At 38.7% G+C, this 19,113-nt stretch overlaps 1 protein-coding gene across 2 annotated transcripts in view; it reads right to left on the bottom strand.

The window, feature by feature from the left end:
- Positions 1 to 11,124: 11,124 nt before the first annotated feature.
- The window catches only part of galnt18a (UDP-N-acetyl-alpha-D-galactosamine:polypeptide N-acetylgalactosaminyltransferase 18a), a 205,796-nt gene continuing 197,807 nt past the window's right edge, over positions 11,125 to 19,113 (bottom strand). For both annotated transcript variants that reach the window (XM_012867633.3, XM_012867634.3), the window contains exon 11: positions 11,125 to 11,550. In XM_012867633.3, coding sequence (XP_012723087.2) covers positions 11,404 to 11,550 — 147 coding nt within the window. In that variant the 3' untranslated portion in view covers positions 11,125 to 11,403. The remainder of the gene's footprint in view (positions 11,551 to 19,113) is intronic.

Here is a 19,113-nt window from a genome sequence, read left to right as displayed (position 1 = left end):
GTTTCTTCTCTAAGGAAACCCAGCAGGTTGCATCAAGTCTCTACAAGCAGCATTCACTCCTCCTGAAAGAGCGTAGAGCCACAGTGGACAGTCATCTGCATTGTTGATGTCTTTGCAGCAATCCCTCATGCCGAGCATGCATGAAGTGACAGTGGAAACAGGAAAATTCCCTGTTAACATGAAGGAAAACCTCCAGCAGAACCAGAACCAGGCTCAGTGTGAACGGTCAAGACAGAGCAGAGACACAAAAAGCACCGAAGAACTGATCCAGGAGTACTTTCTATGTTATTTGGTAATAGCGGATTATCTGCCACCCCTGGATGATGTCACCGCTAACAGAACGCCAGACCAAGTGTACCTACTACGAAGAGAAAAAAGACAGTGAACAAAAGTTCACTGTTTCAACAAAAGTTGAAATAACAACAAACAATACAAATTGGAGAACAGTAGGAGAACTCAGTAGAGTGAGAAAAATAGACCCTGATGTCCTCCAGCAGCCTAAGCCTATAGCAGCATAACTACAGAGAAAGCTCAGGGTAACCTCAGCCACTCTAACTATAAGCTTTGTCAAAAAAGAAAGTTCTAATACTAGTCTTAAAAGTAGACAGAGTGTCTCCCTTACAGACTAAATGTGGGAGTTGGTTCCACAGGAAGGGATCAATTGTTAATCTGTTTAGTTTTGGCTGTGGGAAAGATACTGTCTCAATAGGGTAATGGGTGGATAACAGTACAGAAGCTGCAGAGAGGTGTGATAAAATGCAGCTCTGCCTCCTGGTCTTGACCCTGGGATGTCAGCCCAAAGGTGTCAAAAAGGAACACATCATGCTCAGATCCAAAGGAATTCAAGAACTAATGAGAACCAAATCCCCTGGCATATTTTTGCCCTGGAGAGGATTGGACCAGAGGTTAAGCTTCCCGATAGTGGACGGGCTACCAAAAATTAATCCAGGAATACAATGACAACCATCCTGGGTTTCCCCTGGATAATTGTTGGCATTGGAAGTGAAAACTTAGTGGTTAGAGCAAGGCTCTTGTGTCCTGGTAAGGCTGCGAGTTCCCTGGTTCAAATCCCACAGGCTGCCACTCTGGGTCCCTCAGCAAGACCCTTAGCACCAGATAGTTCCCCAGCCCTAAGGGATGGCTTAAATGCAGAGGACACATTTTACTGGAAAATACACAGTTGCAATGACAAATAATAATAACAACAACAATACTATATAGTAATAAATAATAACCATCTTTATTATTATTATTATTCACAGTAGAGCACAAAAATACATCTATAGTATTGAAGGCCTCACTTTGTAATGCTCAGAAGCTGGATACCCGATAATTCAGCCAACACAGGAATATAAGGTTTATTGAAAAAACTGGTGTAGCTGGGACATGAACTGACTGGAACCAGCTGGAACCAGGAACTACTTTTCAGAAGCCGGGAGGTTGCTCTGGTTCTGATCGGTGGATCTAAGGGCTCTGTCTTGGTGATCCGAATCAGTGAATGAGTTATCCACTTCTGACAGGATGATTGCGGGGGCAGAGACAGAAGGGGAATCCGTAGCCCATACACTATAGGGCAATCAACAGGCTGAGGTTTCCAAAGGGACAGAGGCAGACGGAGAATCCAAGGTTCAGGCTTGAGTCAGTAACAATAGGCTCACATCAGGCAGAGGTATCCAAAATGGGCAGAGACAGGTAGGCTAGGTCGAGAGACATAGGCTGGCAAACAAGGAACACTGGATCGTTCACTCACACAATGGCTTTTAAGAATCTGGCAGTTACACACTGGGAGAGGCAAGAATATTTAGTGGTCTCCACAATTCAGCGACTTGGAACTGCTGCAGATGTAGCTTCTCAGACTTGGTTGTCAGAGCTGAGAAGAGCAAGGAGGGAGTGACGTCATAGTCACTGCAGAACCTGATCTATGTTTAGACCCAGTTGGGATTTCTGAGTTATCTAAAATATTAGCTTCATCTAAACCTTCAACCTGTATGTTAAATCCAGTCCCAACCAAGTTATTTAAAGCTATAGTTGGTAATTCTGCCCCAATTTTAGATATGATTAATCTATTCTTACTAAATAGATATGCATCACATAAACCTGCACTTGATCAAGACAACTGAATAAATTACAGACCTATATCTAACTGAGTTGCTGTTGAAGTGATCCAGCTTAACTCTGGTTACTCTGGTGGTTCTGGAACACAAAAATAGAGAGTCCAGAGTCCGGACTGGGTAAAAAAACAGAAAATAATGTAGACAGAACTTTTACACACAGACAGTCACTTTACAGATGACAAAACGTAGGCTACAATAGCAGATCTTCTCGATTACCTTTGTGAAAAACTTGTGGCTTAATTTTACTTTTGTTGGAAAAGGGGAATAATGACAATAATGTCAACAATTTCTACCAAGGTCTGAGATCATGTTAGAATTCACAAAGCTTTAGTCAGAGTGGGGATGTCTTTTGCCTCTTCAGTTCCCCTTAATAGTTCTTTTAACATCTTCTAGTGGATTGATTTGATGTTACAGACACCACTGCATCACTTCATCAGCCTGATTTCCAGCTACAACAGGAATAATTCTTGGCTCCACTTGACCCACCAGAGTGGATGGAGTTCCCTATTGGCTGATAAAAGCAGAGGAGTGTTTAGATGTTAAACAGCCACATATATTTCTCGGCAGCTGGTTGAAACACAAACAGGGTTATGACATTTGTCTTGCAGAAGTCCCAAACTAATTATTTTGTGTACCGGCTGGATGCATAAACCACTCATCTTATTGAGATCTCACTTAATTTTTACAGCGCCCTTGCTGACTGCAGCACTGATGACAAACATAACTTGCCCGGGCCCCCTCTGCATTAAGAAATCATTCAGTGTTATAAATCAATCTCAGCATTGATCATCTATGCATGGAAAGGTGTAAAATACGGCACCTGCTTTCAATTTAAGGAAAGTGTTGTATGTTGATTTGACCCTGCTTCACTACAAGGTCAATTCTTCTGTTTTCCCCATACTTTCATTTACAATAAATACTCGTTTGTGTTCATTTTAGAAAAGTCCTATTTGAGCAAGTGTATGCTTCCTGTAAGCCTACACATGATTGATGTGAGGCCCATGATTGACCACCTTTCTCTCAAGCTCTGTCTAATATTATAACCGTGACAAAAAAAATCTGCAGTAACTTAAAAGTTTAAGTTTTGCAAAAACTATTATCGTATTTAATGCTTTTTACAGTACAACATTATTAGATGAAACAATTACATCTGTTAAATTAATCATTAACCTCAGGGAACACATATTTTCATGAGAACTGATGTTTTGGCTCTAATTCCTTGCCTTGAGCATGTATATTAAGCCAGCTTAATAGTAATATTTAAAAGAAATTAACTTGGGGGGGGGGGGGGGGGGGATAAAAATCAAACTGAGCAAGTGCGGACATCATTTATTTTTTTATTATTGGTACTTATAAATATTCAGTTTAAATACACTAATAAAATAGCTTGGACAATTTTACTTACTTTATATAGTAAAAGCTTCCCAAAAATTGAGATACTTTCAAAAAAATTCAGGATCTACAAACCTGAGCCACAAAAAAGAAACTGAAGGTCAACAGAAGATTTGGTAAGAGAAATGCTACACAGTAGCCAACAGACATAGTCCAGGTCCAGTCTTCAACAAGGTGCAGCACTATTATCCCACTTTCTGACCAATGATCGACAATGAAAAGTTTTCAATACACACAACATATAAATAATTAAAACTCACCCAGCTTTTAGGATGAATTATTCACAGAGGTTGCTGAAGGCTGGGATCTTAAATAATTGAGACATTGATTGCAAATCTGTTACGGTAGTGTGTAACTTTTGAGAGCTGCAAATGGAGAGAATTTCTTTATGGACATAATTCAATCTCAACCCCTTCTTTAAAGGAGCTTTAAGTAGGATGTTTGAAATAAACCTAAATCATTCTCATTTCTCACCCAGCATGGACGTAACATTCCCTTTAAACAATCGGTACTCTCCATCAACAATGACTTAGTCACGTTTTTGTCCTTTCAACGGTGCAGAACGACTTCGCCTCAGAGTGTTGTAAGTGTTTACTCCCTGGTTCCTGAGCCAATCATATGAGAGTTCCAAGGGTTCCCAAAACAGAGGGCAACATTTGGCATTTGATCTTAGCATACAAGCAGCAGCCTGCAAACATGGAAGCCAGCAAGAAAAGCGGACCAGAAATAGAAACAGAATATAATGGCATATACCAGGCCTCTTTTGTAAATGAGACATTGAGTCTCAAGAGACTAACTTAAATACCAATCCTGTGTAAGTAAAATTTCAGCGCAATAGCGGACCGTTTAAAAACGGCATATTAGATTGTTGTGAGTGGCAAGCTGAGTGGCAAGAAATTTTGTGGCATTGTTGTTTCCAAAATCTTCTTGAAACCCTCTTTTCAGAGTGTGAAATAAACAACATTCAAAGGTTACAAAATAAATAACTAAATAAATAACTAACTAAATAAATACATAACAGGAAATGTTCTTTCACACACCTAATCTTAGTAGTTCAGCTGTTCAAGAGGCCAAACTTCAACAAGGAAATTGCTGCTGTCAGGCAACACCAAAAGAGATGCTCAAAGGTTTATAATGGGCATCAATTCATTTAATTTTGGGCTTTTAATAATTTATCTGAACCATTCCTCTTCCACGGTAAAATTATACCAAAAATAACTTATTTGCTATTTAAAACCAAAAACTGGATGCACAAGTTTGAACTAAAAGCAGATTTTCTCTAAGCTTTACAAGGTGAAAATTGTACATACAAATTAAAATACAATCATACATACATACCCACCTATATATTGATGAATGTACCAAATTGTCTTAAAATCACACTTTTTGCAGCCATAAGCACGTTTCTGGAAAATTATATGACCTCTCTTCTGAGCCGATTTGGTGGAGCCCCATTAATTTTGCTGGGTTACTCACATGGACATGTCTATCAAGTATATTCGTTTTTTTTTTCAAAAGTGTTGGGATCATTGTCTTTTTGAAGTACCCAATGGTGTTAAAGTTGTATTCCAAATTCAATCAAAGGTGTCCAAAGACTGTGTCCTCTGATAAATTTGGTTAGGATGTCCAAGAAAAATCCAAGAACAACTAAAGCCCAAGCCTTCAATGAACATGCATCAGAGTTTACCATCGTCTGTACCGACAAGGTGCTGACCAAGTAAGAAGTCCTTGGTCTAGAATGAACACATTCAAGGAGGGCTGAATTTTGAGGCTGCCAACATGGTCAAATGTTTCCTGGAGAAAGGTATTATGGTCAGACCAGATGGAGACCGAGGTATTCGGCCACCCGATTACCTATTGTTTAGAGGACTCAACTGCCAAGTTTTCAGTATTGTTTTTCGTGATGCTGGTACATTGGCCAAGATGGATTGAACAATGAAGGAGAATTGCATCCAAATGCGTAAACTTCAACTCAAATCAGCAGCTAGATGGATGGTTAATGAAGCAGCGGGGGAGCTGGCTCCCCTGGGAGGGCATTTTGCTCCTCAGTCCTTAACCTCCCCATCCTTGGATGCCTCCCTCTGCCTGCTCCAACACACTCCCCAAGGTCCTACACTCAAGTAGGACCTTGGGGAGTAGGAAGCTCTGTACGACCTTCGTGGCAGGGGTGTGCCATGTGAGTGTGGCATGACCAGCTGGTTTAGGCACCTCCGGGTTCATGTTGTGGGCTCTGGTTGGCTGCCTTATTCGAACTGTGTTGGCCCCATGGATGAGTTCGGGGGTCATAGGGGCTGGGATCAGGTGACGGAGTTGGGGCAGGGGTATGGACTTGGTTTGCCCTGGTTGTGGAGGTGCTCGCCCCCAACCTCCATCCTGCTGATGGGGATCACCTCCCGGGTCTGGGGGCTGGAGACCCCTCTGGGGTATCGGTACCTGGACCTTGGAGTATAAGATGTGTGGTGAGTGCAAGTGTGTTTACAGCGTCTATTTTCATGCATGTTTATGAGTGTTTGCATGTGTGTCCCCATTAGGTAGGGAACTTATGAACCTGACTGCGTTCCAATGATTATGTGCTTGTCTTTTTGTCAGGTTGGGTTTTGTTTTATAATATTTCCACTCTGGAAAAAGAGGAGTTCAAATGCATAATTAAAAGCCCAAAATTAAGATCATATTTATGCCTATGCTGAGTGTCTGAAAAGGTCTGCGTTTGGCTGCAATAGTTAATAAACCATCACCTTAGGTAACCTATCTTTATCCGTAGAATGGTTCAACATATTTCAGTAATGATGTCCAGAGTACCCGTTAATGAGGCAGAGAAGTGATTTTGCGTTTCAGATTCTTATTGTGTCTCTTTCATGTCCGAGTTACCCTCTAGTGCTTTTCTGCAACATTTTGTGATGGAGACCTGACAGAGTCTCTCTGGTATGAGCTGCTGCAGACTCATTACTGGACATAGACAAAGTAGCAAATGGTTCATTCGTCCACTAACAGATTGTAGATCTACTCCGACACAGATTTACAAAGGTTAATTAGCAGCAATACATAGCCATTTATCACAGCGCCTGGGTCAAATGAATGAGAGCAAATTAGTGTTTGAGCAACAGTAAAAATATTTGCAAAAATTAGAAGCTACTATTTTGACATTGAAAAGTGTTTTTATGGTAAATAATTGTTTGGAGACACTTAAAACAATCCAGATAATCTTTTTTGCCCATCACACAGCCGTATGTACTGAATCTGAATGAATTTCCTTCATAGAAATAAATATGATGCCACCTCGAAGCAAAAAGTTCATCAAATTTTGGTGCAATAAAACAAACCATTCTTAATGGCACCAAGAAATAAAACACAAATGATTTTTCCACTTTTTTTTCTGAAGCAGAGAATTAAAAAAAATAAATTAAAACCGATTGCACTGGCAAAAAGGGAGCCTCTTGAAGTAGGCTTTTGTTGAGCAGGATCTGCAGAACCATAATTGGAGTGACAACGTCTTACATGGAACAGCAGAATTCAAGGGCCTGTTGTTGTTGGTGATTATATCAGAAAATCTCACTAGCTAGAGTAGTCACTCATTGGAGATATTCATAAAGGCGGAGCTTAAAGCCAGGGCAGACAAAAGTAAAGGCAGAAGGTAACTGCCTGCTTGCTAATCTTTCCAGCTGAATTAAGAGACGTTGCCATTCAGATGGCCAAAAATAAAAACAATATAAGCAACCCCCCCAAAAAACAAGGATAATATACACCAGTCAATGTTTTTGCTTGGTCCCGTAAATCCCACCATGGCCACGCCAGAACCTTTTCGTCAGGCAGGTTTGAACTGGTATGGTGCCGGTTTGTTAGGTCTCCATGCTACGCCCTCTCAGAAAACATTTGTTCTGATTTCCTTCTCATCGCTGGGAAAATAAATACTCATCGTATGAGCTCAAATTTGGGCATGAAGCTTTATAATAACTACTTTCTTTGGTGTTCCATACTCCTAAACAACTCTTCTTTATTTTTTGTTTTTCTTTGCAGATCTCTTTACTTCAGAAATGTAAAAACAATAAAAATGTCAACTTCAGGCCGCTTTTCTGTAAAAATCACAAAACATATCCCTTAAAAAGGTCTTAAGTGGATGATATATGTAGACAGAAAGGGACACAAGCCTTTATGATCTCTAAGAGGAACTACATTCTTAACCTTTCAAACAAATCTTTTAAATCTGCCATGAACTGTAAAGAGGGCAGATTTAAATATTGTTATTTAGAGGAATTCTTTAAACTGGCCGAGGGATAAAGGCATTACATTCTGATCCAAGTCTGTCTTATCTTTGAAGCGTAATGTTATTTATTTGGTCACTCAGCTATGTTGCTGTAACTGACTGAATTAGAAGATAATGCAATAAAATATCTTGTAAATTTAGCAAACATCAGCAGATGTGTTTGCATTTTTTTTATCCTGTGTCCAAAGTCCTTTTATTACATTGTGTGACGGCGGCAGGATGACGTGTTCTTCTTAACTGTTGTCTGGCATCAGCCAAACCAAAGAGCCGGCTGGAATATATCCAGATCTCTGCTGTAATGTTCAGGCAACACTTGAGCCTGAGTGGCTTGGAGCATTTTTTTTTTTTTTTTTTTTTTTTTACAGCGATCAAAGAAAACTGATGACATATCAGGAAAAGTGATGTCTGTGGAAAAGCCAAGAAGAGAATCCACTTTTAAACTGTTCTGAAGTCCTCACATGGATACGCCTCTTTAAAACGTAATTAACGCTCCTTCACATGGCTTACAAAGATTTCACATTATAAAAAAATAAATGCCTCTCCGCACCTCTGTTGTGAGTTGTTTTCTTGTTACCGGATAGAAACATTTCGCGAAGCAACATTTAGTTTTCATGCTGCCAAAGGAGCTGAGAAAAGAAGACAGCCTGGCATTAAAGGTGTAGTGGACAATATTTTTTGGCTCCGAGTTCAGGAGGGATCACCTTATCTACTGGTTGTCCTACATGCCAATCATTGTAACACACTCACCTAACACCAATGTGCGCGCACACTCCTTGTTAGTTTCCTCTTGCTGCCTACTTCTAGTGTTTATGTATCCAGTGAACTTCGGTTTCAGCCGTTCATTGTAGCTCTGCTGCTCTCATTGTACTTTAAAAATGTCTGAGAGTCGCAAGAAGCAAACCGTGTACAAGTTTATGAGACGAAGAGGGAGGACTCTGAAGAAAGAAATAGGACCGTATTGTGTTTGGAGGCATTTTTCCACACAATCCCCCTGAGGAGAGGAAGATCAGGTAGGATGGACAGTTACACCTACATTTCTGGTGAAATGGTTCACTCTACCTTTAATTTAGTTTTTATTAAACAATTACCTACTGTGACACTCAAGTTTTAAAATGTCAGGTTGCACAACAATAATTTCCTAAGAAAATAAGAGATCTTGTTAAAATTTCATGTGGATTGCTTCGGTTGGTTTTCAAAGTCTTGTTTTACTGATTCACTTCTTACTGTTTTTGTACTGTTAAATACATTATGTGGTCTTTTATGTTATTTTTCATGGTTTAGACTGTTTAATGTGTCTCTAGATTGGTGTTTGGAATTCTGGGTTTGGTAAAATTTTACAAATCAAATGCCAGTTTGGCTTCTAGCTTACCTCGGCATGTAAAAAATATCATAAGTGGCTTAAATATGTGTTTTTAGATTAGAAGAGTGTTTTTTTTTTAGCTGCATAAACTGAAGCCACTTAAGTGCATTCTACTTTTACATTTAATGACACCTTTGGTGAAGATGTGCAACACCCCATAAGATACATTTGACCAATAATTACTGTAACATATATGTAACTGGGGTGTTTTCGAAACTTAAAATTGTTTTTTTTTTTTTAAGTTGATCTGTGAAGTATGATTTTAAAAAATCCACTATATTATTTATTACAGGAAAATAATTTACAATTGGGTCAAATTCTTCTCGCTACTCTTCAAAATCAGAAAGACAATTAAGGCAAATGTATCATGGACACAAATCATGGATTACATGAAAATAGCGACCCATCTAAACATACCCATATCTATAGTGAGAACATTGATTAAACAATAAATTAAATTGCAATTGTGACCCCCAATCTATCTTGCTACTTTGGAAGTTTAGAGAAAACTCAATCAAAAAACTAAATCCCTGTAACAAATGTTAAACTGCATCTATATGCCAGTCCATTGCTTGGAAGACATGGCTGGAAAGAAAGCCATTTCTATTCAGTGATTTCAAATGTGAACATGTGGAGTTGGCTGACAAATACTGGGGTTTTAATTGTGTTTGGCATGAAAGAAAAGAATACCAATGGAAAAAGACTTCATCCATACTGTTCTGTACAGTGTAGGATCTGTGATGCTGTGGGTACGTTTTGCTTTCCAGGGAAACTTACAAAAAGATTACGTGTCCGATACCAGGAAACTGAAAACGGGTTGTCGTTTGGTCTTTCCACTGCATAATGTTCCGCATCATAGGAGTTGTTCATCAGAAAGAAAATTAACTTTCTGACTTGGCCATCTCAACTTTCTGACTTGGCCATCTCAGTCTCCAGATCTAAATCTGACAGATGACTTATGTCATTAGTTGAAGAAAAAAGAGCATATGAAGAGGACTCAGTCTATGCTAGAACCTTTGGAAACATTATAAGAGCTGCCAAATTGGTCTAAGGAGGATGGTATCAACAAAAAATAACAATTGTGTTGCAATAAGTGATTCACCAGTTATCTTGCCAAAAAATATATATTTCTTACAGAGGAATTTGAAATTTTCTTCTGAAAAAATTGCTTTAAGATTGTGTTGCTTAAATGAAAAAAAATATTTTAGACATCTTCACAAGGGATGCAAATAAATGTACAAGGTGCTGTATAATTAAAAAAATTACAGTGATTTAAACAGTAGTTTTTAAGGTAATTTTAAATACAATTCATGTCTTGGCTTTTTCCAGTTTTAAAATTAATTTGGGTCTTTAATGGAAAATTCTGTGTTTTTAAAATCCTGTTATGAAATCAGGTGTTTTTTTTTTCTTCTTAGTGTGTTTGTGTTGGTTCTTTATCCTCACGACAGGGTTTTCCTTTCACTGGTTTATCTAGGTGTTGCAAGGAGTTGCAGTAAATCCTTGTCTCTGACCACACATATATGATCCCCACGGGTGAGATGAGCCCCTTTGCTTCAGATCTGTCTAGTTCTGAAAATGCACAATGAAACTTCTGAAGGGCAGAGTTTCTGTCACACTGTGGGTTTAAATCACTCCCATGTTACTCCACAGTACACTTTCTCTGCTTTTTGAGATACTGACAGAATTTAGAGCTCCTGTTATGCCCTCGATCTTGAATCAAACAGAACAATAACCACTAATGAGCGTCTTCAATGTATAATTCTTTTACAAAACATCAGCTGCTTTGCATTGTAACAGGCTTTCTGCAATGTGCTCAGGCTCCCCAACTACCTTTGCACTCATATGTATTGGAATTATGCTCATACACTTTGTTTTGGTGATTGTGAAATGAGACAGATGGGGCGGTTCAGGCACCATCTCAAACTGCGGACAGGGACCTGAAATAACAAAGCAAGCGCGCTCCTGCAATAAACCGTCTGCGTCCATGGTTTCATGAGCCTCTCCCGTTGATGAACAAACCATAATATATCTGATTTTGATGGCATGACTCGGATGTAATAACAGCATCTGCTCCATCTGCGAGTGTCTCCTCGCTCATTTTGTTGGTAGAAAAAGGTTTTGATGTTACTGATGTATCGTGCATGACCGAAGCACATAATTTATTGTCCAGATTCGGGGTAAAAACACGTTCAGAGTTGCCGTTGTTTGCGAGCTCCCCCTCTGTTTGGTCTCTAATGCTTTGTTAAATGTGCGCCACAACTCCATCCCGTCTGAGTTCACTGCGGCAGGACAGTCAAAATGTTTGTGACGGTCCATTTCTGACCAGTACAGTCCTGAATCGCCAGCTGGACGGTGAACTCTGAATGCTTGCTCTCCACCAGCTCCAGACAACGCTGAGACTCCATATTCTGGATGGCACCCCCCTGCAGAAAAGGAGAAAGAAGATGAGGAAATTCAGACGTTGGTTGGACATCTCATTAAAGACTCTACCACAGATTAATTAACCCATATGAATGTTTTCAGCTTTCACAGATAGAAATAGAATAAAAATATCCATTTCTTTCCCACAGTGGGGGAATTTCAGGTGTACCGGTAACAAAGTCACAGCCAAGTTGACGTGTGTAGATGGACACAAAGGTAATTGCATAAAAACAGAAAGTAAGAACAATAAGGGCAAATTTATAGCATAAGAAAAGAGTACTGTGCAATTATTAGAAATAGCATATTCAGATTAAAACAAATATATAACTGAGTAGGAAAGTCATTTTCTTTTAAATTTACAACATGTGCATGTATATTTGTACAAGACAGACAACAACAGACTATAAGAAATGAAAAACCTGTGCAATTAGCAGACATAAGCCCTTATTTAGTTTGTTTAGAGCAGTAATGGTCATACAATCTTACAGCTGCAGGGACGAGGGATCTGCGATAACACTCCTTTGTGCATTTAGGATGCAGGAGTCTGTCACTGAGAAGGAGCTCTCCAGTTCTGCAACAGCTTCATTTAATTCAGTGGAAAAAAAAAATACATAAAGGATTATAGTGTAAGTTCCATGATGTTTGCAGACGTCTGCCTCCTCTGAAGACAAGCTGAAACGACACCAGTGTTGTGCACGTGCATGGGAGAAGAGGAAAATCATCTGCCGCTGCAACTGCACTTTTGTTTAGAGGCATAACGTCTTCTGAGGTAAGAAAGCTATGAATTTTGAAGTTGGCTCATGTTCTTTCGCTATTGCATCGATTACGGCGGAGGGTCAACAAAGTATCCGGGTGAACGAGAGCGGGCAGTGCGTCACACCCAGAGGACTCGGCCCGAATCTCACTGTCATGAACTGAATAATCCAGCCTATAGAGGCCACTGTGGTAAATAGAGAATGACTCATTTTATACGTCGGGCAACTGCAGGGGCATTTGTGGGAAAGAAAATAAATAATATTTAACTTCAAAACTTGCACTATGCACCTTTAATTAATTCCGAAGGAAGGATCTCCTGTACCATGGGGTAGGACACATTGTCCTACATTATTTTGGCTAGATTCCTTCTGTCTCCTACCACCTGGGTTGCACTGAGTTGAGGAGGCATCCTAGGACAGAGTTGGCCTTATTTATGAGCTTATCTAACCTCTCAGCTTCCTCTCAGTTGTAGACAAGCTGCTGCACCAACTAACTGCACCATAGAAGATGGCTGATGCCACCAGAGAGCCAGATAAGGTCTTTAGGAGCACCCCATGTACTCCAAAAGACCTCAGTCTCCTTAGCAGGTAGAGTCTGCACTGCAAAAACAGACCTTAAAATAAGTAAAATGTTCTTAAAATTTGGGTTTTTGTCCTTGATTTGAGCAGGTAAATTATATTATCTGCCAATGGAATGAGTATTTTGATCCCTAAAATAAGATAATTAGACATCCTGCGCTTCAAATAAGATGATGGAGATGAGTTGTCCTATTTTAAGAGCTAAAATCTTATTCCATTGGCAGATCATCTTATTTACCTGCTCAAATCAAGGACAGATACACTAATTTTAAGAAAATTTTACTTATTTTTAGTTCAGTTTTTGCAGTGTGCTCTGATCCTTCCTGTAAATGCAAGTGTTGTGACTCCAGTCCAGTTTATTGTTCAGGTGCAGAGGTTTTCTTCATAAACATTTTCACATATGCTCACAGGAGCTTTTCAGCTCTATAAGTACAAGCAGCCCCATTTGCTTCAACTAAAGGAGATTTTTCGAGCGCATGTATGTGCAGCCCATTTATCTTCATTTGGATGCGCATTCGAGTGACAGGTTTTCAGTTTCTGAATGTCTTTTCCTTCCTTTACACACAGGTAAAACATTTTCTTACTTTACAACTTTACATAACATAATGAAGCGCTGTCGGGTTCTCAGAAGGTCAACAAATTAACTAAATGCAATCTCAGAGAAAAACAGCAGAAGCAATACAGCCGTAATTTTTTTCTTCTTAATACAAACTAACGACAAACACTTATGGCTTCAATATAAAAGAGGATGGTAAAAACCAGGCAGACGTTTTTAATGTATAGTGTATTGATTAACTGATCAACAACACTTCCGACCGCCTCTAAAAAAAAGCAGAATTTTGGCAGCTTGCTGTTCTGAAGCGCGCACTGGTTTAACTGGGTTCAGCCTCAGCTTTGACACTTTGCTTTTTTTTTGCTTTTTATCTCGGGACACTTCTGTCACACTGCGATCAAGCCTTTGAGGAGCAAGTTTGTGTCAAGTCCCTAACAACTGAAATAAACACTTTCTTACAAAATGGATACTCTGCCTGTAATGTTAGATTTTTATATCTAATGAATTAAAATCATGTAGTGTTTTTTTTAAACATGCACATTTTCTTTTGTTTGAATATGATCTTTGTCTCAATGATCCTATAGTTTTTAAAATCTTATTGAACATGCAAAAAAAATATATAGATGCTTCAAATAATTAAGATAATTGATGAAACACATTTACTCCCCTTAATTATATATTTTTTCACTTTTGTTGAATGAAAATTGATGGAAAAAAATAAGAACCTGTTCATATTAATTCTCTAAGTGCTTGCTAATACCTGTTACTCCCTGTGTTCATATCATTCACCCCTTCTCTATATAGAGTTTCTACTTCGCACTTTGAGAGAGAAGATTTTTAAGATTATTAGGGAACCATCTAAATCTACACGTATACACACAGTATGTTGTCAAGACTAAACCTGTTCCAAGACAGGTGATAAAAAATAAAATAATGAGTGAGGCAGAGTCTGCTGAGTGAACAAGGTAAAATGTCAAGTGTCTGAATGAACGCAATCAAATGCACTTTTGATAAAACAAAAGCGAGAGAATAAGACATCGGAGGTTAACTTGGTTCTGAAAAGACCCAAAGTTTCAGTTAATTTCTGTTTTCAATAAAAACAAAAACAAAATGTGCGAACATTTTTAAGAAGCTAAGCAAACACAAACAAATGGTTAGCAGAATGTTGCTGGCTGACAAAACTTGATGCAATCTTTCACAAGAGAATATATGCATGCACAGCTTAATCTGTAACAGTTTTGGATTACGTATCGGCTTCTTTTCAATCCTGATTACAGGAAAGAAAAGATTGTCCTAGATCAGGAGTGAAAACGTGTGTCCCAGCCATGAAGTCATGTCTTTTTGCAGCGTAAGTACGAATCAAGTACAGGTCTGATTCAAAGTCACCACATCTGACAAAAAAGTGGGTTCTCCCTCATGCTTCATTCATAGAACCTAAGTATAAGCATTTCATTTCAGATTTTTGTTTTTAGTAATTTATACTAAATAAACTGGGGCAGTTTATGCTAAGAACCCAACTAGTGCTGGCAACCTGGGGCTACGGAGACACACGTGGCTTCTACAAAACTGAAAATCAGTGTTTTTAATAATAAAAGCAAACAGAAAGTTTTTTAGATGTGCTAACTTTCTGATATTTTAAAGTGTGCTACCCATCTGTCTTCATTTTCTGAAATTACGAAGAGGGCTCACTCAGCAGCCATTCTTACAAAAAAGTTTCTTTTCTTTGTAAAATTTAATGATTCATTTTGGTTCTAAAATCTGGAAATATAAAAAGATTTTTGAATCATTTCTTCAGCTTTCAAAATAAAATACAGAAAAAAAAATACACGTTCTTTGAAATTGAAAAGGTTCTGACCCTGGCTCTACTGTTTAATGGTCCTGTTCGCACCTGAAGTTAGTGATCTAAAACAATTACACAAACCGCTTGGCATGATGTGCTAATATATGACCACTGCACTTGGCTACAAATACTTAAACCATTGCACTTTTATGACCTTGTAAATGTCACTGCTTGCCATAACATTCTCACAAATGACCACAAGACTCGACATATCTCTACTCCTGCCAAATTAATGTAAACTTGAATCGCCTCACATGAATAAGAAGGTGGGTCTCTTAAGATCCTGGCTATCGCTTCATTGCATTGCTTTAGTTGAGAGTAGCTTATTTTACACGCACATAAAAAGCTATGCACATTTAATCTTCTGACAGTTATGCACGCGGCTGATGCATGTTGCATCTGACTGCATGTGCATGCGAGTGATGTTTGTACAATGGCAGTTGGGTACAAATGCACGTACCATTACACCTTTATGTCTTTGTAAATGTCACAGTTGTCCATCGTGCCACCCAAGAAAATGCATTGGCTTTAAATGGCCCCTTAAATGGCCCCTTACACCTCTTTTTATAACCTTCTGAGTTGGGTAATGACATAGATGCAGTACTTACACCTCAGAGGTAGCCAACATCGTAAATATAAAAAAAATAAAAAAATTAAACCAGCAGAGCAACACAATCACTTTTGAACCACGGGGATCTGAAAAAGCTGTTAAAACATAATAAGCTACAATCACTGAAGGCAAACACCTGTTAATATTGGATAAAGTGAATTAATCTGATTAGATGTAAACAACCACACACTGATTTAAAGCAGCCTGTATTCAAAAGATAATATAACATTGCAATTTGGCAAATGTCTGTAAAACAATTTGTATCTCTGTTGCATCCTATTTAACCCTCCCGTTAACACATAACTTTTTGGATCTTTTCCAAACAGGCAGCCCACAATCTGCTAAATGTGGGATGAGAAAAATAGGTAGCTTTCAGCCACAGCCAGCATTCATTTGACCTTGTGTTTGACATTTTACAGCCTGTGATCACAAATTAAGTCTAGTTTATTACCGCAGAACAAGGAAAGGCAGGAGTCCAAACTGCTGTGGCTCTCCTGGTTTAATTTATGAGAGGTGTCTCAGTCTTCAAGCAAAGCAATTAACTCATTCTAAATGCAGCAAAACATTTTAATTTAAATTTGTGTCACAAATGCTTAGTGGGCAGTTGGTTGAAATAAACAGGTATCCAATTAATAAAAGTATAAGTTTATTGTGAAATTAAATAAACATATTATATAATTAAAATAACCCAAATGTGGCAATTTAAGCATAAGTAGTAGACATTTTTACACATTTCTCATCAGAACACTCCTTCCCATGACGTCTAAACAAAGTTTCATGAATTTTCACATCATCATTATTGTTAACCAATTGCTACTTTTCATATTTAAAAGAAGAATTCCTCTCAACGACCATATTTTGGTTACCAAATGAAAATGAGGGAAAGGTTGTTTCCTCAGGTTTAATGAACGAATAACTTACAATTTGAGCGAGATCGTTAAAGATCTAGTTGCACCTGAGGTGGGAGTGACGGCCGATAAAGCCAGCTCCTCCAAACTGCTCAGGTCTCGCTCTCTCCCATTCCCTCCCTTGCACTGGGAGGCTGCATGTCAACATGGGTAATGGTTTTTGTCACAGATACCTTTGCATTTATTCTATCTATTGTTACCACGATTTATGCTGGTCAAACATAAACATTAACTTATTAACAGTAAATCTTCTTTACTGAATAAAAAAATCTGTGTCTACAGACTCTCCTTTTTTTTTGCCAACTAGGAACCAAGCAAGATGCCATCATGTAAAAGGTTTTCAGGCTACATCCATCAAGTGATATTTACGTTCGGTGTGAGGTGCAGAAACATTTAAGCAGCATAACTCTTCTTAGTTTTCCGTATACAAATCAGTCTGTCACTGTGGAGGCCTTTGTTTCAGTTTATTGAGGTTTTTGAGCATTTGTTTTCACACTCCTCTCTTAGGCTCCTCCCACAGCGTTTCAACCAGGTCGAGGCCTGGACTTTGACTGGGCTATGAAAAAAGCTTGATTCTTTTATTTTTTATTCATTCTGTTGCCTTTCCTGTCGCTGACCCAGCTGAGTCAAGCGCATGGGATTGTGGGATGCCGTCTGCACGACCTGGACTCAATTTATGCAGAACGAGTCATAAAAAGTGCCAGACGCTTCTCCACTGATCCCACCCACCCAGGCAATACGTTGTTTGCCCCTCTACCATCAGGTAAATGTTTCAGAAGCCTCAAAGCCAAAACAAATAAACTTAGAAATAGCTTCTTCCCGAGAGCTGAGGGCAATCTGATGGGAAACTGCAGTTCAAAGCTTTAAAATGATCCCACTGTTACTAGCCTGTCATACGTTACAATCACCTTAATGTCACTGCCTACATGCACACTATCATCTCTGAATATCTGAATGCACATTTCTGTAAACGAAGCCTCAAATCATCATTGTTCAATAAGCACCGTACTACCTCATTATCTTTATCTGTGACTTTCCTGAACCCTAAAAAACAAAAAAATGTAACCCTTGTTCATTGCATGTTTGTTTGTCATTTTGTTGCTTTTATTATTTGTAATGTGAACCGGAGTAGCCAAAGAGAAATTTGACTGCGGTAACACGTGGTGACAAATAAGATATTCTTCTTCTTCAACATGTGCCATGCCAACTGGGAGGCCAGTGGAGTCTCAGGTGACTCCACTGATCCTTCAAAGTTCTCTGATCATTGCAAGATCTGACCCTGGTGTGGGAGAAGTTGCTGGGATTTCCACTCCTGAGAATGTAGACCACTGTTTCAGATGTTTTCTGATTGTGTTTATGTTTTTATTTAGTTATTTTATTCATTCATTGTTGTTCAAGTACTTCGGTCAGTGTTTGTTGTTTTTTTTAAAATGCTTCATAAATAAAGTTGCCTTGGCTTGGTTTGTGAATAATCATTCCTCTGTGTGGAGTGTCAAGCTTAAAGTTATTTGGAAATGGCCTTAAAGCTTTCTTTTGGTCGGCAGCGACAGTTTGTTCTCTAAGGTTTAAGGATTTCTGTCAAAGTAACAAGCAGAGTTCAACGGGCCAGCATTGGCTCTGGGAAATAACGCGTCCCCAGCTATATTTTTGATTGTGATCTGGATAAAGGATGGAAACATTTCTAAACACAAAGCATTGTTGCCCAAAAGAGTCACAACATTTTTAAAACTGGTTAGTCCCATCCAATTCTTGACATCATTGAAATTATTACAATCATGATGCTTTTATGAAAATATACATATGGTTTAAATAATTTGCATTATATTATAAAATTACCAATATAAAAATGCAGGAATACAAAAAATACTGTTGAGTCTTTGAATGTTATCTGAGGTAACTGTAGTTATTGATTAAAGCAATGTTCCTTTGAATAAGCATCTTGCATTGCCTTCACTTGCTATAAGCCTCTCTCTGTCTCTCTCTCTCTCTCTCTCTGTCTCTCAGTGTGTGTGTGTGTGTGTGTGTGTTACATTTAATTTTCTTCAACAACAAGCTGGCAACCAAAGTAGGTCCTTAGTTTTTTTGGCACAAACAGTAATATGTTTTAATGAGCTCGGGCCCCGTGAGAGCCGAGACGAAACTCATTTGTGTCAAGCTGGCTGTGTTGTTCAGGAGAGCTGCTTTCCATTAAGAGGGATATGTTTTAGAAATCTCACACACTTACACTTACATACATACAGAAAACCCCCGCATCCAATCAAAGGATGACCATCAGTGGGAGTCCAAAAAATGAACATAAAAGGAATGTTTTATTGTTTCT

This window comes from Fundulus heteroclitus, chromosome 2, assembly GCF_011125445.2.
Source record: "Fundulus heteroclitus isolate FHET01 chromosome 2, MU-UCD_Fhet_4.1, whole genome shotgun sequence".
In the NCBI taxonomy this organism is placed as follows: domain Eukaryota; kingdom Metazoa; phylum Chordata; class Actinopteri; order Cyprinodontiformes; family Fundulidae; genus Fundulus; species Fundulus heteroclitus.
The sequence above is the reverse complement of the archived record's forward strand: the minus strand, read 5'-3'. Positions and strand labels throughout refer to the sequence as shown.